Source organism: Zootoca vivipara, chromosome 2 (genome assembly GCF_965207765.1).
Source record: "Zootoca vivipara chromosome 2, rZooViv2.hap1.1, whole genome shotgun sequence".
Taxonomy (NCBI): Eukaryota; Metazoa; Chordata; class Lepidosauria; order Squamata; family Lacertidae; genus Zootoca; species Zootoca vivipara.
Window position 1 is genome coordinate 114,288,780 of NC_142584.1, and position 26,278 is coordinate 114,315,057.

General features: G+C 46.1%; 1 protein-coding gene and 1 pseudogene across 3 annotated transcripts; both read right to left on the reverse strand.

The window, feature by feature from the left end:
- LOC118081301 (uncharacterized) lies at nt 1–10,109 on the reverse strand. 2 transcript variants are annotated; one of them, XM_035107757.3, is made up of 4 exons: nt 9,856–10,109; nt 8,580–8,662; nt 7,341–7,467; nt 1–3,219 (listed from the first exon to the last, which is right to left on the reverse strand). In XM_035107757.3, the coding sequence occupies exons 2-4, from the start codon at nt 8,652–8,654 to the stop codon at nt 2,009–2,011; spliced, it is 1,413 nt and encodes a 470-aa protein (XP_034963648.3). In that variant the 5' UTR covers nt 8,655–8,662; nt 9,856–10,109; the 3' UTR covers nt 1–2,008. The 2 variants fall into 2 exon arrangements, with proteins under 2 accessions (XP_034963648.3, XP_034963647.3); XM_035107756.3 differs by having other exon boundaries at nt 1–3,222.
- Nucleotides 10,110–17,043: 6,934 nt separating this feature from the next.
- On the reverse strand, nt 17,044–23,711 carry LOC118081405 (uncharacterized; annotated as a pseudogene). The gene is made up of 3 exons (XR_015948532.1): nt 23,624–23,711; nt 21,844–21,958; nt 17,044–20,544 (listed from the first exon to the last, which is right to left on the reverse strand). The product of XR_015948532.1 is annotated as an uncharacterized LOC118081405 (transcript).
- Nucleotides 23,712–26,278: the final 2,567 nt, after the last annotated feature.

The window sequence follows — 26,278 nt, forward strand, 5'->3', positions numbered from 1 at the left end:
TTGTACTAGATAATATTTATTTTTACAAATTTACACACTGCGACGCTTAAGATATCAACTTGCCTGAGCTACTTTCTTAGTGACTTTCTTATGCCAACATTCCTAAATCCATTAAAGCGAAACCGAATCGAGAAAAAAAGTTAAAAGCATAACTAAAAATTTAAAACAGCTTTGAAAAAAAGCAGCAGAGAACTACCAGAAACATTAAAAAAAAGATAATGAAGGAAAAACACGGGGGGGGGGGGGTTGTCCCCTGAAGCTGTATAGATTTCTTAAGGGTCAGCTGATGCGGTGGTACCACCACAAACAAGGCTCTGCTCCTCACATCCAGGCTGTGACAGTACTTTGAGCTGAAGTTCATTTGAGGTTCTTGTTGGAAGAGACATGACGATACATATATAAAAGCAGGCGTTTCGCAGGGCCAAAGGTAGAGCTATATAGTGTGTGCAAAAGTATGTCCAATCCTCAGCATTTTCAGGCAGGGCTCGGAAAGAGCCAGTGTGGTGTATGGTTAAGAGCGGTAGACTCGTAATCTGGGGAACCGGGTTCGCGTCTCTGCTTCTCCACATGCAGCTGCTGGGTGACCTTGGGCTAGTCACACTTCTCTGAAGTCTCTCAGCCTCACTCACCTCACAGAGTGTTTGTTGTGGGGGAGGAAGGGAAAAGGAGAATGTTAGCCGCTTTGAGACTCCTTAGGGTAGTGATAAAACGGGATATCAAATCCAAACTCTTCTTCTTCTGCCTGAAACCCAGGAGAACAGCTGACAGTCAGTGTAGGCAATACTGAGCTAGATAGAATCATAGAATCATAGAGTTGGAAGAGACCACAAGGGTCATCCAGTCCCACCCCCTGCCAAGCAGGAAACACCATCAAAGCATTCTTGACATATGCCTGTTAAGCCTCTGCTTAAAGACCTCCAAAGAAGGAGACTCCACCACACTCCTTGGTAGCAAATTCCACTGCCGAACGGCTCTTACTGTCAGGAAGTTCTTCCTAATGTTTAGGTGGAATCTTCTTTCTTGTAGTTTGAATCCATTACTCCGTGTCCGCTTCTCTGGAGCAGCAGAAAACAACCTTTCTCCCTCCTCTATATGACATCCTTTTATAGATTTGAACATGGCTATCATATCACCCCTTAACCTTCTCTTTTCCAGGCTAAACATACCCAGCTCCCTAAGCCGTTCCTCATAAGGTCTACCAAGACTCTTAGATCCTTTTCACATGTACTGATCTCAAGCCAGGTGTCTCCCATCCTGTATTTGTGCCTTTTATTTTTTTGGCCCAAGTATAGTACTTTACATTTCTCCTTGTTAAAATTCATTGTCTAATCTGTTAAGGTCATTTTGAAGTGTGATCCTGTCCTCTGGGGTATTAGCCACCCCTCCTAATTTGGTGTCATCTGCAAACTTGCTCAGGATGCCCTCAAGCCCATCATCCAAGTCGTTTATAAAGATGTTGAATAAGACTGGGCCCAAGATCGAACCCTGTGGCACCCCACTAGTCACTACTCTCCAGGATGAGGAGGAGGAGCCATTGATGAGCACCCTTTGGGTTCGGTCACGTCAGCCAGTTACAAATCTACTGAATGGTAGCATTGTCTAGACCGCATTTTACCAGCTTCTGGTAAAATAGATAGACCAAAGGTGTGGCTCAAAATAAAGCTGCTTCCTGTGTTCTTACGTGGTTGAGCATCTGCCAAGCTCAATCCTCAATGATCTCTCCAGGGCCAAGATGGACCCCTGCCTGAAGCCCTGGAAAACCGCTGTCAGACACCACTGATGAGCTAAACGGGCCAAAGATCTGATTCAGTATTATACAGCTTCTTTTTCCCTCTTGCATTTGTATGATTCTGCTCATGTCCTCTGGAGGCTTCTATCAGTAAGGAGAGGTGATCTCCATCAATACTTTCCCACAGCTCAGACATTCCTTAAGATTCCCCCAACTAGCTATCTATGGAGTTGTGTGGAGAACTCCAAAACCAAACATTTTCCGCCTGCGTGAGCACATCTATTGCTGCTGCCTCGCGTGGATTATCTGATGTTTACGAAGGTGATCGCTCCGTCCAAATTTCTTCCCACACTCCAGACATTTATACAATTTATCCCTTGCGTGAACTGCTTGATGGAAAGCAAGGTCTGAGCTCGTGCCACACCTTCCTCCGCACTCGTACTGTTTCTCGCCAGCATTAATTATGTGGTGGTTAACAAGATACGATTTGCAAGATAGACTCTTGTCACACTCTGAGCAACTGTACATTTCCTCTCCCGGGTGTAAGCCTTGATGCAAAATCAGGGAGCTGTCCTGACTCAAGCTCTTTCCGCACATGAAGCACTTGCGCAGCTTTTCCAGCGGGTGGATTCTTTGATAGGAAGACAGATTTGCATTCTGGCAGAAACTTTCGTCAAAGTCTGCACACGGATACAGTTTCTTTCCAGCATGAATGCGTTGATGTGCAGTAAAAAGCCGGCTCCACCTAAATCTCTTTCCGCACTCCAAGCATTTGTACGGTTTCTCCCCCGTGTGAATTCTCTGATGTGCAATAAGGGACTTATCCCAGCTGAAGCTCTTTCCACACTCTGGGCATTTGTACGGCTTCTCCCCTGTGTGGTTTCTCTGGTGACAAGTGAGACTTGCGCTCTGACGGAAGCTCCTTCCGCAAATGGCACATTTATATGGTTTCTCCTCCGCGTGGATTCTCTGGTGGGAAGTAAGGGAGTCACACCGGCTGAAGCTCTTGCCACACTCCAAGCATTTATACGGTTTCTCCCCTGTGTGGATTCTCTGATGAGAAGTAAGGCTTGCACTGTGGCTGAACCTTTTCCCACAAACTGAGCACGAGTACGGTTTCTCTCCGGTGTGAATTCTCTGATGTGAAGCAAGGTTGTCGTGCCTGTTGAAGCTCTTTCCGCATTGTGGGCACTTGTAAGGCTTTTCTCCCGTGTGAGTTCTCTGGTGCAGATTAAATGCTGACTGGCAACTGAAGGCTTTCCCACACTCGGCACACTTGATCCTTCTCTTTCCCCTGCACGTTGTGTGCTGTTTTGGGGTGTCACCGTACTGACAAGTGGCAGATTTCTCCCCCTGCGTCTGAGTTTGTTTCTCCTCCTGATTCTTTGCTCCATCTCGACCCTCCAAGTTCTCCCCACAATACTGACCCTTGGCTGTTTCCAACGACACATCCAACTCTGCTCCCTCGTTCTCACTCTCCCAGACGTAACCTGCTGGAAGATAAGAAAAAAAACTGGATAAACCCTCTGATCAAGGGAAAAGCAGAACTGATTGTTGTAGGAGGACAAGACTATCCACTTCCCAGGATTAAGAGTAGGCTCTGCCTCCATTTTTGGAAGGCTCTGAACATCAGTTTCTGGAAACGGCAGGAGGGGGAAAGGGCACTTGTGTTCAGTTTCTGCTCGTGGGCTTCCACTGGGCCATCTGGCTGCCCCTGTAAAAACAGGAGGCTGGACTCATAGAATCTTAGAGTTGGAAGGTACCCAAGGGTCATCTAGTCCAACCCCCTTCAGTGCAGAAATCTCAGCTAAAACATCCCCTGGCCTGATCCGAGAAGGCTATTTTTTTTTTTAAAAAAAAAATATTTTTATTAATTTTCCAATTAAAACCAATTATATCACATTCAATATTTCAAATTATACACATATATATATCAATCAGACCGAATGTTATGCCAAATCATCTAAAGAATTTTTTATTTGGGTTCCCATGCTTCAAGAAATTGGGAATTCCTCGCAACTGTCCACTGCCGTCTTTTTTCTAAAGTTCAAATCGTCCTTCAAGTTCATAATAATCCAGATCTTCCCCTTACAGTCACATAGATGTTTTCTACTTTCACGATTGTTTCCCAGCTGCTGATATAAATATCAAACAAAGTCTCACAGATGTTCTTTCTCCTGTGTGAGTTAATCAGTCCAGCCTCCCCATAAATCTTCTTAATGGAGCTCCTGTTGCGTTGAAGCAATTCGAAGTAGCGCCATCTTAAAAAGCTCAAATCACTTTCGCTTTCCTCTCATGGCCATGAAAATTTACGATCATTATAGAATTTACAGCTTTTCCAGGCAGGAGACCCAAACATCAAACCATAGACTCTTGGTAAATTAATGGATCTCCTTGCCCTATAGCTGAACTTAGCTTCAGGTCGCTGCTCCAATTTAAAGTGCGTCACAGCTCATAAATCCTCCGAACGCATTCAGAACTCCTTCCGTCCGACTAGGGGGCTTTTCTCATCGGCAACTCCACATCTTTAAAAAAATATGCTCAGTAACAACAGTTATAAGGTTCAACTCACACAGTCTTTTGCTTCTCTTTCACTCCAAACAAGCCAGGACATCGCGTCCGGGAAGGTACGAGGCAACAATATGAAGAAAAAAAATAAAATAAAAACTCACTCCCCTTATCGCTCCGTCCCCATCAATCCTTCTTCCAGATGCAGTACAATCTTTGACTCCTCTCACTCGGCAGCATAAATTTCTCAGCAGTAAACAGCGCTTCTTTCCCTCCTTCTGAAGTATGTCCATAGATTTAAGCCTAATTATCTTCTTTAACCATGGAAATCCCCGCCATGCAGATTAGCGTCCGGGAGTCCTGGCCCTTGTAAGTGCTCAGCCCAAGCTCCCCCCACTCCAAAAACAGTCGGAGTGGGTCTGGGGGCATCGCGGGCCAGCGGCCCCTCTCCGTAACCCCCGGAGAGGGTAGGGGGTTGCCATTTACTCCCCTAGCAACCGCCAAATTCCTTACAAAGGTCAGAGAGATGGAAAACAGGTCCGCCATTCCTGCAGGCGGAAACCGGAACCTGATCCGAGAAGGCTATTAAGGGAATACCAGAGCATGAAAAGACAATTGTAATTTCTTAACCCTCTTCCAAAGAGAGAGTAGGGAGGGAAGCAGCTGGGGGAGGGGCTGTCTGTTTTTATCTCTGTATGAATCAAATAATAATAATAATAATAATAATAATAATAATAATAATAATAATTTATTTGTACCCCGCCCATCTGGCTGGGTTTCCCCAGCCACTCTGGGCGGCTTCCAACAAAGATTTAAAATACTTCCCTAAATAAGGCTGCCTTCAGATGTTTTCTCCACACTAGATTGCCACAATGCATGAAATTTTGGGCTGCTTTAGAAGACAGTTCAGAAATGAGAATGCTAACTGGTACAAGATGCTCTGAGCATATGGAACCTTTTCTGGGTGACTGTCTTCAACTCAAGGTGATGATTTTGACCTGTGTAGCTCAATGACTGCTTCTCATGAATATAATAATAATAATAATAATAATAATAATAATAATAATAATAATAAATTATTTGTCCCCCGCCCATTTGGCTGGGTTTCACCAGCCACTCTAGGTGGCTTCCAACAAAGATTTAAAATACATTAAAATGTCACACATTAAAAACTTCCCTAAGCAAGGCTGCCTTCAGATGCCTTCTAAATGTCAGGTAGTTGTTTATCTCTTTGACATCTGATGGGAGGGCGTTCCACAGGGCGGGTGCCACTACCGAGAAGGCCCTCTGCCTGGTTCCCTGTAGCTTTGCTTCTCGCAGTGAGGGAACCGCAGTGTTATATGGTCTCGGCGGCCACCCCCAGTCACCAGTCTAGCTGCCACATTCTGGATTAGTTGTAGTTTCTGGGTCACCTTCAAAGGGAGCCCCACATAGAGTGCATTGCAGTAGTCCAAGCGGGAGATAACTAGAGCATGCACCGCTCTGGCGAGACAGTCCGCGGGCAGGTAGGGTCTCAGCCTGCGTACCAGATGGAGCTGGTAGACAGCTGCCCTGGACACAGAATTAACCTGTGCCTCCATGGAAAGCTGTGAGTTCAAAATGACTACCAGGCTGTGCACCTGGTCCTTCAGGGGCAGAGTTACCCCATTCAGGACCAGGGAGTCCTCCACACCCGCCCGGCTCTTGCCCCCCCAAAACAGTACTTCTGTCTTGTCAGGATTCAACCTCAATCCATTAACCGCCATCCATCCTCCAACCGCCTCCAAGCACTCACACAGGACCTTCACTGGTTCCGATTTAAAAGAGAGGTAGAACCTAAGAATGCCTTATATTGAGTCACACACCACTGACCCATTTTGCGCAGCATTGTTTACACTGACTAGCAGCAGTTCTCTAGAGCTGGAATTGGGATATTCCCAGTCTTACCTGGAGATGCCAGCGATTAAACCTGGGGCCTTCTGCACGCAAAGCAGAAGCTCTGTTGCTCTAGAGCAGTGTTTTCCAACCTTGTGCCTCCAGATGTTTTGAGACTACAATTCCCATCATCCCTAGCTAGCAAGACCAGTGGTCAGGAATGATGGGAATTGTAGTCCGAAAACAGCTGGAGGCACAAGGTTGGGAAACACTGCTCTAGAGTCTAGACCAGGAGCTCAGGAATCTGCCTCTTACCAAGCGTCACAGAGCAAGCCGAGAGCAAATCACACCGCTCAAAGAGATAACAGAACCGGTTTAAGCCAGCTGTACTCGGCTTCTCTGAAGGAATAACCCAAACATCATAAACCTTCTTTTACACAGAGAAGCTTCCAGAACCCTCTTGAATGTTCAAGAAGGATACTGACAACCTGGAACGTGTCCATAGGAGGGCAACCAAAATGGTCAAAGGCCTGGAAATGATGCCTTATGAGGAATGGCTTAGGGAGCTGGGTATGTTTAGCCTGGAGAAGAGAAGGTTAAGGGGTGATATGATAGCCATGTTCAAATATATAGAAGGATGTCATATAGAGGAGGGAGAAAGGTTGTTTTCTGCTGCTCCAGAGAAGCGGACACGGAGTAATGGATTCAAAGTACAGTACAAGTACAAGAAAGAAGATTCTTAAACATTAGGAAGAACTTCCTGACAGTAAGAGCTGTTAGGCAGTGGAATTTGCTGCCAAGGAGTGTGATGGAGTCTCCTTCTTTGGAGGTCTTTAAGCAGAGGCTTGACAGGCGTATGTCAAGAATGCTTTGATGGTGTTTCCTGCTTGGCAGGGGGTTGGACTGGATGGCCCTTGTGGACTCTTCCAACTCTATGATTCTATGAATGAATTAGAATAGGAAAGATCTCTACACATCAGATCAATACTTTCTGCACTGAGAAATGCAAACTGACACCAGCCACCACAGAAGCCCTGATTCACAAGCAGAAGTCCATGCACAGGGCTTCATCTTATGGGTCTTGTCAGATGAATCCTGCCCAACATTGCAAAGCACACAGAAGAACAAGCCTTGCTCATGCAGAACTGGCATGGCTTCTGTAAGGGCGAGACATGTCTCCCAGAGATGGAGGTTACTTGTTGGGCAAGTACCTTCAGCATCTCTAAATAAAGGCCAAAGGGATACTTACCTAAGGTGGTCACCATCCCAAGAATCTCCAGCATCACCTCCCTGTACAGAACTCTCTGGCTGGGCTGCATCAGGGCCCATTCCTCCTTAGTGAAATAGAGGGCCACCTCCTCAAAAGTCACTGGTCCCTGGGAAATAAAAATAAATGTCCTTCCCTCATCAATATTCACAGGCAGGGTGTGAAAAGTGCTTCTCCCTCACTAATGATTTGAAGGGATTTTTGGACACCGCCTTGGAAACTTCAGCTGAAGGGCAGTCTAAAAATACAATATGATCAATAATATTTTTAATACCGTACTGCAAACTTGAGGGGGAAAGCCTTATTGTTTTCATTGATCTGTAGGCTATTCAGAGATCTTTATTTGGCTGAAAAGCAGGATAATATATACAGTCGTACCTTGGAAGTCGAAGGGAATCCATTCCAGAAGTCCGTTTTACTTCCAAAATGTTCGGAAACCAAAGCACGGCTTCCAATTGGCTGCAGGAAGCTCCTGCGGCCAATTGGAAGCCGCGGAAGCCCCGTTGGACATTCGACTTCCAAAAGAACGTTCGAAAACCAGAACACTCACTTCCGAGTTTCGATTGTTCAGGGGCCGATTTGTTCAGGAGCCAAGCCGTTTGAGATCCAAGGTAAGACTGTACAGTGGTACCTTGGCTGTCAGACGTAATCTGTTCCAGAAGACCGTTCAACTTCTGAAACTTTTGACAACCGAGGCGCAATGGGCTGTCGGCAAAGTCAAAGGAGAATTTTTGGGGGTGGGGGGTGGGAACGCAGTGGAAGCCATTTGACTTCCGAGGTGTGTTCGAAAACGGAAGCATTTACTTCCAGGTTTTCGGCGTTCGAAAACCTAAATGTTTGGCTTCCGAGATGCTTGAAAACTGAGACACCAGTGTATATATATATCAATAAATATATCAATAAAGAGTATCTCTATAAAAGGATGTCATATAGAAGAGGGTGAAAGGTTGCTTTCTACTGCTCCAGGCACGGAGCAATGGATTCAAGCTACAAGAAAAAAGATTCCACCTAAACATTAGGAAGAACTTCCTGACAGTAAGAGCTGTTCGGCAGTGGAATTTGCTACCAAGGAGTGTGGTGGAGTCTCCTTCTTTGGAGGTCTTTAAGCAGAGGCTTGGCAGCCATCTGCCAGGAATGCTTTGATGGTGTTTCCTGCTCGGCAGGGGGTTGGACTGGATGGCCCTTGAGGTCTCCTCCAACTCTATGATTCTATGATCCTACCTGAGGTGACTCCACAGCACCTGCCTCCATCCCAGTGCAAAGGGGAGAGGGTCTGGAAAACATTTCGGATGCCATTCCACTACCTATGAGGGAAAATGAAAAGGGTCAAACTATTTGCAACTTTCACCTCAAAGGAGAGTTGAGGGAAATGGTTCGGAAATGAGCAATGGAAATGATCCTTATGAGGAAAGATTACAACATTTGTGACTTTTTTTACTTACGAAAAAGGATAAGTGCGGAAGGGAGGCAGACACACACACAACAGAGGTACATAAAATTATGCAGGGTGTGCATATTTAAAGTAGGATTTCATATTATTATTTTATTTGCTTATTAAATTTGCATACCGCCCATATACCCACAGGTCTCAGGGCAGTCAGTCACAGGATAAAATTGCAATATAAAATCACAAAATACACAATCAAAATATAAAAAAAACCAACCCAATAGCCGCTGCCACCCAACACTTTCAAAAAGGGCATTGGATGACGATCAACCAAAGGCCTGGTTAAAGAGGAACGGTTTTTGCCTGAATTCAAGCTCATATAGTGAAGTTGAAGGTTGGAAGATTCAGGACAAGACAAATGGAAGGCCTTGTTCACAGGGCACATTATTAAACTATGGAACTCTCTTCCACAAGAAGCAGTGACGGCCACAAACTTGGATGGCGTTAAAATACGATTGGACAGATTCATAGAGGAGACAGCTATCAACGGCTGCTTGCCACAACAGCTACATTCCACCTCCACTGCAGTGATGCGTCAGGGTCCAACTTGCTGGGAACTGCAGGTGGGCAGACAGCTCTCGAACTCAGGTGCTGCTTGCAAGATTCCCAGAGGTGCCTGGTTGGCCATTGTGACACTGCCTCGTAATTGGCTTCCTCCTTTCAATTCCGCCTTCCATTGGCTGGCTTTCTTGAGCAAGTAAAATTGATTAGGGTTGCCAACGTCTTTGTTTCCCCCCTGGCCTTGCTCCTGTGCAGTTTAACAGTTTAACATTCACCACCCGGTACCTGGCAATGTGGCATGAGAGCCTCCGCAGCCCAGCCCCCTTTCCATTTGTGGGAAAGCTTCGTTTCTGCCTTTCAGGAGTCTTTTGAAGGCACAGGAGCAAAGAGAGAGATGAGCAGTAGCACAGGAGCAGCGGGGGGGGGGGGAGTGGCAGCCTTAATTTGCGCAGTGTAAGGAAATGATTGCAGGTTACTAGTGAATAAGGTCCCCAGCACAGGAAACGAGAAGCAGTTGTAGGTAGGGGGAGATAATTGATGGGTGCTTACCTGCGGACTGATTAACCTATCTGGATTTCTCAGTGCAGGGAGCACATCGCTTCAATCATGAGCCTAATAATTCAGTTAGGGGAAGAGATTGCAGGATTTCCCTTAATCTTGCATTTCCCTCCCTGAGGCCGCCTTCAGCATCTCTGCAAAAGCAAGAATAAACTCACATGGAACACTTTGCATTTTTTTTCTTTCAGGTTTGCGGGAGAGGAAAAGGGCGCATTCCCTCTCTCTCTCTCTTCCCCCCCTCCCCCAATCTCCTCCTCTTTGCAATCTTTCCTTCTGCTCTAGGAATGTGGGCTCAGATGCTGTTGCTGCTGTTAACCATTGAAGAGCAAATAGGGACGGAGCTGCCTCCTCTTGGCATCAGAGAGAGAGAGAAAGAGAGCGCAGGGAAAGCGGGTCATTTCAGGTGCGTGCAAAGTAGCTGAATGCCTCCCCATGAAAGATGCAGCAACTCCTTGCTTATAGAAAGCTAGCATGCCAGGCAACAGGGGAAAACAAAAACCTTTCTCCCCTGGTCCCTGGAATTTAAATTTGTGGCAACTGTGAAAAGGGCAAATCCTATGCTAGGGGTTACTGTATTAGGAACCTAAGAATAACTCTACAGTCCATGAGGCAGACTGAGGCAGACACTTCAGGCAGTGGAAGCAAATACTTTAATATGGTAAAGGGGCCCCTGACTATCAGGTCCAGTCGTGTCCGACTCTGGGTTGCGGCGCTCATCTCGCTCTATAGACCGAGGGAGCCGGCGTTTGTCCGCAGACAGTTTCCGGGTCATGTGGCCAGCATGACAAAGCTGCTTCTGGCGAACCAGAGCAGCGCACGCAAACGCCGTTTACCTTCCTGCCGGAGCGGTCCCTATTTATCTACTTGCACTTTGATGTGCTTTCGAACTGCTAGGTGGGCAGGAGCTGGGACCGAGCAACGGGAGCTCACCCTGTTGCAGGGATTCGAACCGCCGACCTTCTGATCAGCAAGCCTTAGACTCTGTGGTTTAACCCACAGCGCCACCTGGGTCCCCTACTAATACGGTACTAATACTAAATAAAAAAATCCTTCCAGTAGCACCTTAGAGACCAACTAAGTTTGTCATAGGTATGAGCTTTCGTGTGCATGCACACTTCTTCAGATAGCTCATACCTATGACATGGCGCTGTGGTTAAACCACTGAGCCTAGGGCTTGCTGATCAGAAGGTCGGCGGTTCGAATCCCTGCGACGGGGTGAGCTCCCGTTGCTTGGTCCCAGCTCCTGCCAACCTAGCAGTTCGAAAGCATGTCAAAATGCAAGTAGATAAATAGGAACCGCTACAGCGGGAAGGTAAACGGTGTTTCCATGTGCTGCTCTGGTTTGCCAGAAGCAGCTTTGTCATGCTGGCCACATGACCTGGAAGCTATACGCCGGCTCCCTCGGCCAATAATGCGAGATGAGCGCGCAACCCCAGAGTCGGTCACGACTGGACCTAATGGTCAGGGGTCCTTTACAACAAACTTAGTTGGTCTCTAAGGTGCTACTGGAAGGGTTATTTTATTTTGTTTTGACTGCGTCAGACCAACACGGCTACCTACCTGTAACTGGTACTAATACTAATCATTTATGTATTGTACCCCATCCATCTGACTGGGTTGTCCTAGCCACTCTGCACCTGGCTGGTCATTCTTAGGTACCTAATAACCCCTAGCATAGGATTTGCCCTCTAGGCAGTTGCCAAAAATTCCAGGGGAAAAGGTTCTGTCTTCACCTGTTCCCTGACATGCTGGCTTTCTATAAGCCAGGATTTGCTTCTTCTTTCATGGGGAAGCATTCAGCTATTTCCCACAGGCTCCCTAAGTCTCCTCCTCTCCCAAGCAACCTGATAATTCTTCGCCTTATCTGCCTGTGCTCCGCTCTCTTCATCCCTTTGCAAATTCTGAGTGATCAAGGGGGGGGGGAGCTGGTCAGAGCAGGAGGGGGAGACCCCCTAACTTATTCACCAGCCTGACTGATCTCTGCCTCTTGGCCCCTCCCCTCTCCAGCCTCCTCTTCTGCCTCTGATTCTGCCTGCTCTCTGCCACAAAATACTTTTAACACCATACAGCTTCCTTCACCCATTAATACCTTGGTTCATGAGGGGCACCTTCCCTCACTTACCCACTCTCTAAGCCAGGGGTCCTCAAACTTTTTAAACAGGGGGCCAGTGTTGACACTGTTGGGGGCCGGACTATATTTTGAAGGGGAACAAATGAATGAATTCCTATGGACATTACCTGTTACGGCTAATGACTTGCAGTTCAAACAATGTGGATTAGGAATTGGCTAAATGGGAGGGAAAGGTGGAGTTTTCCAACTTGGGATATAGAAAGTGGAAACTGTGCCTTTTAAACTTAAAGGATCTAGGGTTAGGGGGAGAGGTGGCCAAGTTTGTCTACGACACAGGAACTTGCCACTGCAAAATTAAGTGAGACAGCAAATGCAATTTGTTGTGTATCGAGTCAAAGGATTTTATATCTGTATTACTATTGTCTGTACAGTATTTGCATTAGGGTAAAGTAACTGCCTTTTGGTTCCAGAAGGTACAGCTACTACTGGTTCCTTTGAGCTGCTGTAGTTGGATCCTCTGTCTTATTGGTTTCCTCCAAAAGGCAGCCCTGTGATTGCCTGATATTGTTCCCTCCAAAATGTATCCCTTTCTAGCTAGTCCCCTGTCCCTATAAATATAGCTTTCCTCTTCTCAGAGCTCAGTCTTGTTTGCTTTAATAAAGAAGTGTTTACTAGAGAACTGCCTCCAGCATGTTATGTCAAGAGAGCTGAAATCACCAACCCTGCGTCACAACACAATTCAGTTTCCATGAGCGTCAAGTGATGTCTGTCTGCGCTGAAAAGGCTCGATTTCCCTTGATGTCCCAGTAAGTCAAGGAGCCTTCCCTCCCCAGCTGCAGGGCCCCCTAGGAGCCCCAATACTTGCCTATGAGAGCCTGGAAGAGGCTTCTCTCTCTGGAAGATGCTGATGACTCTCTCCACATGTCTGCAGAAAGGGCACCGTTGCTGCAAAGGGCCCTTCTCTGTCCCACCTGGACCCCACCTCTTCCTGCGCAGGCGGCTGTGCCCGGGGATGCCCTTCCTGCTTTGCTTGGTCTGCGCTCTGCACACGCTCAGAGGATCCCATGCGGTGGCGGCCCCGGAGGCTCCTCCTCCTGCCCTGCGAAGGGGCAAGCAGGATGGGGGAAAACAATACAATATTTAAAATGAAGAATGATTTTAACGAACACAAACTTGTAGGTATTTCAGTAGGAAATATGGGCCTGCTAATTTATGTTGGTCAGGATAAAATCATTCATGGATGGAATATGCTGTTGTAGAGCTTATGAGTGCAAACCTAGGATTCCTTTTCAAGTCTCCTAGACCGAGCGATCTTTCCCCCCTCTCCATAAATCTAAGAAAGTAGACATCTGATTTGCACCTAGGGATGATACAAGCTAAAAGCTAAATAATCACAGGCAGGCATTTCTCTCTTCCCCACCCCAAAAAACTGCAAAACGTGGGAGCAGTGGGAATGGCAGTGAAAGGGTAAGCCGGGAAAGTGAGAGGAAGATGAGAGAGAGGGGCTTAGGAAGGGAGAAAGCAGAGTGTGTGTGTGTGTCAAATTCAGGAGCCAGCTACACTTTTCAAAAGGCTTCTCTGCTTTGAAACCTGCAGGGGCTGGAAATAGATGGTTCCACCCCACCTCACTCCCACCCCGGCTTCTGCCACCACCCCAGAGATTAGAATGGTAGCGCTGGGTGGCACCTGCCCACCCTCGCCAACCTGCAGCCCTTCAGGGATCTCTCCAGGCGCGGGTGTGCAGAGAGATGGGGGGGAAGAGACGCCAAGCTTTTATTAACAACAATCCGAACTCCTCCAACAGTGGCAGGTTGCAAAGGCGTTGGGCGGGGGCTGCGCGGCTTGTGAGACGGGAAGGAGAGTGGTGGGGAAGCGGGAGACCTGGAGGGGTGGCGACTGAGCCGTGAGGGACGCCAAAGCGCAATGCCTCCTGACTACTGCTGCTGCCGTTTCCCGCTCCGCCATCTCCACGTCAAGCCTCAGGCCCCCGCAGCGCCAGAAGCCGTAGACCAAACAGCAGCAGGGGGGACCGGATTTAGGACCCTGGTGGGCCGGGTCCGGCCTGCTGACCGTAGTTTGAGGGCCCCTGTCTTAACCTGATCCTTAGCCCTATCTCTTCTCAAATGCAGCCCTATCTTATCAAATCATGCCCCATTTATAACCTGATCCTTAGCCCTAGATAAAGGGACTCCTGACCATTAGGGTCCAGTCGTGGACGGCTCTGGGGTTGCAGCGCTCATCTCGCACTATTGGCCGAGGGAGCCGGCGTACAGCTTGCAGGTCATGTGGCCAGCATGACAAAGCCTCTTCTGGCGAAACCAGAGCAGCGCACAGAAACGCCATTTACCTTCCCCCTTGGAGCGGTATCTATCTACTTGCATTTGATGTGCTTTCGAACTTCTAGGTTGGCAGGAGCTGGGACAGAGCAACGGGAGCTCACCCCGTCGCGGGGATTCAAACCGCCGACCTTCTGATTGGCAAGCCCTAGGCTCTGTAGTTTAGACCACAGCGCCACCCGCCTCCCTAGCCCTATCTCTTCTCAAATACATCCCTATATTCTCAAATAAAACCCCAACTCTTAACCTGACCCATAGCCCTATCTATCTATCTCCCTCAGAAATGGCTTTTTTTATCCTCCCTCTCAAAGTTCTGCTCCTCTCCCTTCTGTGACTTTGTAGCCAATCGGTGAGAGGCTCCAGCGCTCTGACGGAGCGTAAACCTCTTGACGACTGTTAACGGCTGCAATTGGTCTTACAGGAAAAAGCAAGGGGTGAGATGGCTATAGATAGCTTTATCATGTATAAGGAGTTAAGAATCCAATGTCTTTATTCAGACCAGGTCTCTCCATGGTTTTAAGATTGGTAATAAGTTGCAATTCAGTAACTTCTCTTTCCAGTCTATTTCTGAAATTCTTTTGTAATAAGACAGCTACTTTGAGATCTTGTATAGAATGTCGTGGGAGATTGAAGTGTTCTCCTACTGGTTTCTCTGTCTTGTGATTCCTGATGTCAGATTTATGTCCATTTATCATTTGGCGTAGGATTTGGCCTGTTGGTCCAATATAGAGAGCTGTTTGGAGAAACAATATAGTCATACCTCAGTTTGCGACCGCCTCCATTTGTGACCACTTCGGTTTCCGACCACCACGGACCTGGAAGTGTTTACATCCGGGTTCCACGGCGCTCGGATGCGCAGAAGCGATCTGCGCAGCGCACATGTGCGCAGAAGCGCGCACACACAGAAGTGTGCATTAGGGAGCAACCGGCTCCGCGTAATGGATTGCGGTAGCAAACCAAGGTTATGACTGTATTGTGTTTCCTGGCTTAGAGCAGCACACATGATGTGGAAATTCATGAAGGAGTTCCTGACCGGAGATCAAAATAAAACCAGGTAACGGAATCAAAAAATATTTATTGAGGACACAGAGGATTTACTATCCTCCTATCACAGGATTTTTTTCCCCACAAACAAAAATATAGCTGGGACTGACGGCTGAGACCATACAACACCAGTCCTGAAAGACCTACATTGGCTCCCACTACGTTTCCAAGCACAATTCAAAGTGTTAGTGCTGACCTTTAAAGCCCTAAACGGCCTTAGCCCAGTATACCTGCAGGAGCATCTCCACCCCCATTGTTCAGCCTGGACACTGAGGTCCAGCTCTGAGGGCCTTCTGGTGGTTCCCTCACTGCAAAAAGTGAGGATACAGGGAAGCAGGTAGAGGGCCTTCTCAGTAGTGGTGCCCGTCCTATGGAATGCCCTCCCTTCAAATGTCAATGAAATAAACGTTTGATGTTTTATTATGTTTTTAATATTATGTTGGGAGCCGCCCAGAGTTGCTGGGGAGGCCCAGCCAGAGGAGAGGGTATAAGTAATGAATTAATTACTACTACTACTACTACACAAGTGTCATAGCTCCTCTGCTGTTTGGGGGTACACAGCCAATTGCAGAATTCTAAGGCAGTGACCAATCACCTAACACACTAAGGCATGCGAAATACCATTTTCTTGTTACTTGCTTTTGCCTATACAGTCCATCTATCTGTACATAACTGTATCTGCAAAAGCCTACAAGCTGTATATGTTTACAGTGGTACCTCTACTTACGAATTTAATCCGTTCCGAATGCACATTCATATGTAGAAAAATTCGTAAGTCAAATCACGATTTCCCATAGGAATGCATTGGAAACGGATTAATTCGTTCTGGAGCCTAGAAAAAAGACTTTAAAGTGCACTTTAACTGCACAGCAACATTACCTTTCAGTGCAGGGAGTGCAGGCGGTGGCAGCAAGGGCCAGATCCGGCAGGAGCCGGCTGAGCATGGGGGCAGAGAGGGCCCGATTCAGCCCAGCGGGGGTGGTGGGAGCGCTGGGGGCGGCAAGGGCCGGAGCCAGTGGGAGCCAGCTGAGCGCAGTCGAGGCGGGACGCGATACGGCTCAGCAGGGGTGGCGGGAACACTGGCGGCTGCAAGGGCCGGATCCGGCGGGAGCCGGCTAAGCGCAGCAGCAATGAGGGCCCAATTCGGCCCAGCAGGGGTGGCGGGAGCGCTAGCGGCGGCAAGGGAGCCGGCTGCGCGCAGCGGCGGTGAGGCGCGATTCGGGAGCGCTAGCGGCGGCAAGGGAGCCGGCTGTGTGCAGCGGCGGTGAGGCGCGATTCGGGAGCGCTAGCGGCAGCAAGGGCCGGATCCAGTGGGAGGCAGCTGAGCGCGGTGGTGACGAGGGCCGATTTGGCCCAGCAGGGGTGGCGGGAGCGCTGGCGGCGGCGGTGAGGGTCCTTCGGATGTCGAAGAAATTCGTAAGTGGGCCCCAATTTTTTTTACTCGTAAGTAGAATATTTCGTAAGTAGGGTCATTCGTAAGTAGAGGTACCACTGTATTGTTGTTTGAACCATTATGGTCATATGCAATATAAACATAAATACAGCATTCAAATACAGTATCAGCCTATACTACACACACTAATACAAATAAGTTTTTAGATTTCATTCCCAATTAAATCTTTACAGCCCACCAAATTTTCCACAATGAACATTCTCAATTTTGGAGCAGCAACTGCAAATCTCACAACTTTGTCTTTCACAAATTTCTCAAACCAGACAACAAATATGTGACTTTCACTTGATCATCTGCATCAGGTATATTACATAACAAATCAAGGATAAACTTGGTTCAGAATAGAGAAAGCATATTGGTAGAGATCTGCTGCTTAGTTACGGCATACACAAAGATGCTGTTCTGCAAGAATTTTTTATAGCATCCCTCTAAATATTCTGAGCACATAGTCTGAAAACAAGTCATAAATGCTTGACTAAATGAACAGATTGGTAAATCGGAGAGAAAATTCTCAAGTTCATGTCTTAGAATCATAGAATCATAGAGTTGGAAGAGACCACAAGGGCCATCCAGTCCAACCCCCTGCCAAGCAGGAAACACCATCAAAGCATTCTTGACATATGGCTGTCAAGCCTCTGCTTAAAGACCTCCAAAGAAGAAGACTCCACCACACTCCTTGGTAGCAAATTCCACTGTCGAACAGCTCTTACTGTCAGGAAGTTCTTCCTGTTTAGGTGGAATTTTCTTTCTTGAAGTTTGATAAGTCTTTCTTATTTTAATTAAATACCAATGTGGGGCAGTGTTCAAAATTAGCCAGGCGCCAGACACATTTTGCACCTGGCTACTGGCGACTTATCACTAGACAGCTGTTGCAACTGAAGCTCTTTCCACACTGCAAAAATGTATATGGTTTGTCCCCTGTACCAGTTCTTTCATGCACAGTAACCACTGTAACTGAAGCTCTTTCCACACATCAACTTTCATAGGATTACTCCCCTGAATGAGTTATCCGGTGTCCTTATGAGGCCTGTCAGGGATCTACTGTCCTTATGAGGCCTGTCAGGCCCCGCCCTGGCCAGGTGGTGAGAGGCAGGGACAGGACCTGCAGGCACTCTCAGCAGTGGAGTCCTCCTGGGCAGTTTATTATCCGCATCAGGTATCTTACATAACAAATCAAAGATGGTTAAAAAAAAACTTGGTTCAAATCAAACTTGGTTCAAAATAGAAAAGCATATTGGTAGAGTTCTACTGCTTAGTTACGGCATACACAAAGATGCCGTTCTGGTTCTGCAAGAATTTTTTATAACGTCCCTCTAAATCAGGCATCCCCAAACTTTGGCCCTCCAGATGTTTTGGACTACAATTCCCATCATCCCTGACCACTGATCCTCTTAGCTAGGGATCATGGGAGTTGTAGGCCAAAACATCTGGAGGGCCGCAGTTTGGGGATGCCTGCTTGAAATATTCTGAGTACATAGTCTGAAAAAAAGAGCCACAAATGCTTGATAAAACGAAGAGATTGGTAAATCAGAAAGAAAATTCTCAAGTTCATGTCTTATTTTAATTAAATACCAATGTGGGGCAGTGTTTCAAATTAGCCAGGCGCCAGACACATTTTGCACCTGGCTACTGGCGACTTATCACTAGACAGCTGTTGCAACTGTGTGTGTGTGTGCGCGTTGCACTAGACAGCTGTTGCAACTGCAAATCTCCCAACTTTGTCGTTCACAAATTTCTCAAACCAGACAACAAATATGTGACTTTCACTTGATCATCCGCATCAGGTATATTACATAACAAATCAAGGATAAACTTGGTTCAGAATAGAGAAAGCATATTGGTATAGATCTGCTTAGTTACGGCATACACAAAGATGCTGTTCTGCAAGAATTTTTTATAGCATCCCTCTAAATATTCTGAGCACATAGTCTGAAAACAAAAGTCATAAATGCTTGACTAAATGAACAGATTGGTAAATCAGAGAAAATTCTCAAGTTCATGTCTTATTTTAATTAAATACCAATGTGGGGCAGTGTTTGAAATTAGCCAGGCGCCAGACACAAAAGTACATGGGTTGTCCCCTGTACAAGTTCTTTCATGCACAGTAAAGAAACCACTGTAACTGAGGCTCTTTCCACACATCAACTTTCATAGGGTTAGTCTCCTGAATGAGTTATCCGGTGTTGAGAAAGGTGGTTACTGTGGCTGTAGCTCTTTCCACAATCCAAACATTTATATGGTTTGTCCCATGTGAATTCTCTTATGTTTATGAAAGGTGCTATTGTCACTGAAGCTTTTTCCACATTCCAAACATTGATACGGTTTCTCCCCTGTATGAATTCTTCGATGCACATTAAGGGAGGCACTCTGACTGAAGCTCTTTCCACACTCCATACATTTAAATGGTTTTTCCCCTGTGTGAGTTCTTTGATGTTTAGTAAGGGTACTACTGTCACAGAAACTCTTTCCACACTCCCAGCATTTAGAAGGTTTCTCCCCTGTATGAGTTATCTGGTGTCTAGTTAAGTTGTGTCTGTAACTGAAGCTCTTTCCACACTTAATGCATTTATATGGTTTGTCCCCTGTGTGAATTCTCTTATGTGCATGAAAGGTGCTAGAGTCACTGAAGCTTTTACTACATTCCAAACATTTATATGGTTTCTCCCCTGTATGAGTTTTCTGATGTTTAGTAAAGCTGGTTCTGTAATTGAAGCTCTTACCACACTCCATGCATTTATACGGTTTCTCCCCTGTATGAATTCTTCGATGTACAGTAAGGTGGCTACTTTGACCAAACCTCTTTCCACACTCCTGGCATTCATGCAGTTTGTTCCCTGTACAAGGTGTCTGATGTCTTTTAAGGCGAGTACTGCAACTGAAGCTTTCTCTACACTCAATACTTTTATATGGTTTCTCCCCTGTATGAGTTTTCTGATGTTTAGTAAAGCTGGTTCTGTAAGTGAAGCTCTCTCCACACTCTATGCATTTATATGGTTTTTCCCCTGTGTGAGTTCTTTGATGTTTAGCAAAAGCACTACTGTAACAGAAACTCACTCCACAATCCAAACATTTATATGGTTTCTCCCCTGTATGAATTCTTCGATGCACAGTAAGGTGGCTACGTTGACCAAACCTCTTTCCACACTCCTGGCATTCATGCAGTTTGTTCTCTGTATGTGGTCTCTGATGTCTTTTAAGGTGAGCACTGCAACTGAAGCTTTCTCCACGCTCAATGCACTTATATGGCTTTTCCCCAGTGTGAATTCTATGATGCATGTTAAGGGAATTGCTGTACTTGAAGCTTTCTCCACACTCAAAGCACTTATATGGCTTATCCCCTGTGTGAGTTCTATGGTGCACCTTAAGGGTGTAGCTCATAGTGTAGCTCTTTCCACACTCCATGCATTTATATGGTTTCTCCCCTGTATGAGTTCTTTGATGTCTAGTAAGTTGGCTATTCTGATTGAAGTTCGTTCCACACTCCATGCATTTGTAAGGTTTTTCACCTGAGTGTACTCTTTTATGTATAGTAAGATTTGAGCGTCTACGGAATCTTTTTCCGCACATAGTACATTCATGTTTCCCCCCCACTCTGTTAATCTGATTTTCATCTACTTGAGAAGCACTGTGTTTATCCCTTGGCTTCACTGTTTCTCTCCCCTCTTGTTTGTTGGCTCCATCTTGAATCCCCAATTTCCTTTCCTTCTCTTGTTCCTCGGCTCTTTCTGGCCAGACTTCTGATGGTTCCTCCTCATCCAGGATCCCCCAAACATCTCCTGATGGAATAAAAATTAAAAAAGTAAGGTTGATGTAGCTATTTCATTATAAAAATTCAAAGCCTGGCACTATGTTAAGACTATTGGAGGGTGAAACATCACCCCAAAGACATTTTACATAAAAGGTGTTATACCTGGTTTTAAAAAAGCACCACCATTTAACCAATAATTATTAATATCTAAACCACAGAAACTAGGGCTTGCCAATCAGAAGGTCAGGGGTTCAACAGGGTATGCTCCCGTTGCTCGGTCCCTGCTCCTGCCCACCTAGTAGTTCGAAAGCACGTCAAAGTGCAAGTAGATATATAGGTACTGCTCCGGCGAGAAGGTAAACGGCGTTTCTGTGCGCTGCTCTGGTTTGCCAGAAGTGGCTTAGTCATGCTGGCCACATGTCCTGGAAGCTGTACGCCAGCTCCCTTCGCCAGTAAAGCGAGATGAGCACCACAACCCCAGAGTCGGTCACGGCTGGACTTAATGGTCAGGGGTCCCTTTACCTAACTTTTCCTATACAGTCATACCTCGGTTTAAGTACATTTCAGTTTGATTACTTTCAGTTTAAGTACTCCACGGACCCGTCTGGAACAGATTAATCCACTTTCCATTACTTTCAATGGGAAAGGTCACTTCAGGTTAAGAACGCTTCAGGTTAAATACAGACTTCCGGAACCAATTGTGTACTTAAACCGAGGTACCACTGTAAATGCAACAAACAAACCAATACATCAATAGAAACCCACAACAACAATTTAGCTGTATCTCTCTCTCCTAGGAGGAATAACCAAGTATCCCACAAATGAGGATCCCCAACAGAGGAGATTGTTTTTAGTATGCTTTCCCTACCATTCTCCAAGCTAGATTGCTACAATGCATTATACTTCAGGCTGCTTTAGAAGATGGTTCAGAAACTACAGAGTGCTGACCAGTGCAAGATGCTCTGAGCATATGGAACCTTTTCTGGGTGACTGTCTTCAACTCAAGGTGCTGATTTTGACCTATGCAGCAAAATGACTGCTTCTCATGAATCCACCTAGAGCCTGCATTCATCATCTGGCTCCCCACCTAAAGAATAGTCTCCCCAAGAGAGGCAACCCAGAAGCCATCACTGGCTAATTGTAGCAGAAAAACAATACTGTATTTATTTTCTGCCAGGCTTCTTGCCTTTAACTTGGGAGAAATACAGGTATTGCAGGTATTGCAGAAATACAGGTATGTCCTTTAGCGAGCTGATGGAAGGCTCTCCGAGCCACTGAGGAATCCATACCTATCATATCTATTGATGAAGGAGAAAAGGATCCTTACCCTGAGAGGTCACCATTTCACAAACCTCCGCCATGACTTCCTTGTACAGAGCTTTCTGTAGGGCCCAGTTGTCCTCAGTGAAATGCAAGGACACCTCCTCAAAGCTCACTGATCCCTGGAAGGACAAAAAAAATGCCTTCCGTAAAGACATTCAAAGACAAGGTATGGAAACCATCTCCCCTCTGCTCCCCCTCCAATGATAGATGAGGCAACTGGAGATTTTACCTTCAGTGTTTGTTTGTTTGTTAATAAGACGTGAAAATCTGGATAACTAAATTTAAGACTGCGGAAAATGAGTCCCACACCATACTCCCTCCTTCCTCCCCTTTCTCAGGTGTGCAAAGACCAAACATGCTGTCCAGCAGGCAAAATGGGAAGTAGAGAGGGATGATATTTTTCAATGATGGCTTTATGCATAATGGTTTCTAAATTGGTTTGCGAATTTTAGTTGTGTTCTAGCTACCATTTGATCACTGTGCCACTTGGGAGACCTTTTAATAACAACAACAACAACAACAACATTTTTGTCCCCCGCCCATCTGGCTGGGTTTCTCCTGCCACCCTGGGTGGCTTCCAACAAAGATTTAAATTACAAAATACATTTTGATCAGGTGTTCAGAAACCTTGAAAATAACATAAAATTACTACAGCTGCAGATGGCCAGTTATATCCTATGGGGTCCACATTTTTAATGATCTATTTTTAGTACATACATTTTGCAGAGGAGCAGTTTTATGCTGTGTTTAAAAGTTTTCTCGTGGTTTAATTTGCAGTGGACGTATGGCCTTTGATACAAAGGCCAGAGACCTAACTGAGGAGGATCGTCTCCTGCCATAGTCTGCATCTCCTTCTGAACTCTATAGGGGGATACCTTTGAAGGTGACTTGGAAACTAGAACTAATCCAGTATGCAGCAGCTAGACTGGTAAGTGGGAGCGGCCGCCAAGACCACATAAGACCTGAAAAACCTACATTGGCTCCCAGTAAGTTTCTGAGCACAAGTCAAAGTGTGGGTGCTGACCATTAAAGCCCTAAATGGCCTCAGCTTAGTATATCTCAAAGAACGTCTCCACCCCCTTCGTTCTGTCCGGACACTGAGGTCCAGCTCTGAGGGCCTTCTGGAGGTTCCCTAGTTGCGAGAAGCCAAATTACAGGGAATCAGGCAGAGGGCCTTCTAGGTAGTGGCGGCCCCCTGTGGAACACCCTCCCATCAGATGTCAAAGAAAGAAACAACTGTCTGACTTTCAGAAGACATCTGAAGGCATCAGTTTTTAATGTCTGATGTTTTATTGCGTTTTTAATATTCTGTTGAGAATCGCCCAGAGTGGCTGGGGAAACCCAGTTAAATGGTCGGGGTATGAATGAACAAAACCATAATAATAATTCCTCTTGCTCATCCCTGGCTGGCAGGAGACTCTCCTGACTCCCTGTTTACTCCCTGCCATTCCTCCCCATTTCCTTCCTTCCTTCCTTCCTTCCTTCCTTCCTTCCTTCCTTCCTTCCTTCCTTCCTTTACTGGGCGATACTTCTGGTTTCTCTGGAGAGAGGAGCGTGAGAAAAGGCCGCAGGATGGGGCCAGAGGACGGTGAAGGCCAGCAAGCAGCGTCGCTTGGGCGTCCCGCTTCCCCTCCCAGGAGAAGACGACATTTCCCTCTCACCTCTTAGTTCCCCCCCAGGAGGGACGTGGCTCCATCCCTTTTGCGCCTCTTCCTCCCGGTGTGCCCCTCCCTCTCTCCTGCCCCCCCCTTCCGCCTCTGGACAGGCCGACTCCCCCCAGTTACCCGTTTCAAGGGAGGACAGCCGCCGCCAGGTCCAAAATATCCCCGGGGAACCGGAAGCTCCTCTCTCGCCAGTCTTCCCTTCCGCTCTAGGAATCTAAGCTCTGTCGCCTCTATTAACCGCTTCGGAGCCGCGCGGCAGGAGCCTCTTGGCTGCTCCGGGCAGAGAGGGAGGAGAGGCGCCCGGATGGTCTCCGGCTCTGAAGCAGGAGGGAGAAACCCGGCTGCAGAATCAGGCCAGCGGTGCTCCCAGGTGCTCCAAGCAGGATCCGATTTCAAAAGCAGTTTTATCATCACCTCTAGTATCATATTTATATCCCACCCTTTTCCAAGACCGAGAGAGAAGGCGGCTTATAAAGGGGTTGCCATACTTATAAATTCTAAAAGGCAGGCGGCATTAAAAAGGGAGGAACTGCAAACGTTTCAAAGATCCTGGTTGAAATCATAATAAGAAAAAAATTAAAGATGCCCTTATTTTGTGAAATCACCTGAGAAGAGAGGTCCCGCGACTGTAAAAAGATGTGTGCTTTTCATATGTTCAAATGAGACAATACCTGAAAGAATCTCGAGTTTGGATCGGCTATTTCGGATCAAACCGAGTCCTTTCCAAGTGTGCCCCACTTCTATGCATGTTTGACCTCTCAAGGTTTACACCCCACCCAAGCTCTTCCCTCTAGCCTCCTTCCCCTGCTTCTGGCATGGGGAACATGTGACTCTCTCATCAGCTGCAGCAGGTATAATCAAGACATAGATAATTATTTTATTGATTTTATCCGATAGACGTTTATATATGAAATCACAAGATAACAAAGGAATACACGTATTTGAATCGTCCAGATTAATCAGAGAAGGAAAAGGAGGATACACAGATATCGGAGTCCATTCTAACTGTTGTTATTTTTCAGAGAGTTCATCTAAAGCGGCTGGGAGTTCCAAAAGTAGGCTATGGAGTCCATAGCCTACTTTTGGAAATGGAGGCCTCTTTTATTTGGTATATATTGCTCCATGGACTTGCACCCAGACCTTGCAAGAGTCATCTGAGGCCCAAAGTGGTGGCTCAAGTGGTGCTTGTGGAATCCTCTCCCCAGGGAGACTCGCCAGGCGCCATCTTTACCTATTTTAGGTTCCCATTTCACCAAGGGTTATGATGACAGTCAACCTGAGGGGCTTTTAAGTACTTGTGGGCTCTTCTAGCGAGGCAGTTTCCTTGTTTTCGTACAGATGTGTTTTATACGTTCCATCAGTTTGATGGTTGTGAGTGGTATTGATGTTTATGTAGTGTTAGTTACAGGTAGGTAGCCGTGTTGGTCTGAGTCTATACAAGATCTCAAAGCAGCTGTTTTATTACAGAGAAATTTCAGGAACAGACTGGAAAGAGAAGTTGCTGAATTGGAACTAATTACCAAGCTTAAAACCATGGAGCCACCTGGGATGAACAGAGACATCAGATTCTTATCTCATTATGCATGATCAAGCTTTCTTTAGCGCCTCAGCCCTTGTTTCCCCCCCCCAGGACTAATTGCAGCCATCAGCAGCCGTTAACAGCCATCCACAGGTTTACCACTCCCATCAGCCCATCACCCATTCCCACCCACCCCCACCACCCTCTGTATATATATATAAGGGTCTGACACTTCCGTTTCCAGTGTATATGAAGAAGTGTGCATGCACACAAAAGCTCATACCAAAATAAAAACTTAGTTGGTCTTTAAGGTGCTACTGAAGGAATTTTTCTATGTAGTGTTGTAAGTCACCTTGAATCGCTTTTGTGAGCAAAGTGACTAATTAATATGAATAATGGTGATGATTATAATTAGAGATGTAAAATTTCCAGCAATTCTGAAGCCACGGGGGGGGGGGATGTTTCCTCCCCGTTTTTTTTCAGGGGAGGGGGGAATGAAAATTTTGGAAAAATTGAAAAAAAGAGTTCAGTGTGGAGTAGTTTTACAAATAGCGTGAAACACCGTGTAGATAATATATGAAAATGTGAATGTCCACAAGGGGCTTTAGAGCCATGTGATAATAAAATCACTTTATAAGATCTGGATTAAATACAAAGAATTACTGGAGCCAAAGATACCATTGTGGACCTCACCCACAGAAGCCATAGCAGTTAAAAGGAGGAATATGAAAGGAGAGTGGCCCACGTACCGATTGTTACTAGAACTGGATAAAGATGAGCCAACTTTGAAGAAATATGATGAAATCAAAAGCCATCTGTCAGATTGGCCCCAATATTTTCAGTTAAACCAAAGATTGTGTATAGATAAGAAGGTCTTGCAAAAGAAACACCCAAATTCTAAGAAGACTTAACTCACAATAAAGGAAAACACATTTCACAAATTTATGACGGTTTATTAGAATGGGAAGTAAAAGAGGAACAAGTTAAAGTAGTAATGGTAAGGTGGGCACAGGACCTTGGATATAATATCTACATGGAACAATGGGAAAGATTGTGGAGGACAGATATTAAATTCACAACAAGCTACAACCTTAGGGAAAACACTAGTAAGATGCTATACATATGGCACCATACCCCTTTAAAACTCGCTAAAATGTATAAAGGCAGGTCGCCAACATGCTGGGGATGCGAAAAGGACATAGGGTCATATTTTCATATGTAGTGGAACTGTGTAGTTATCCGTGAATTTTGGAATA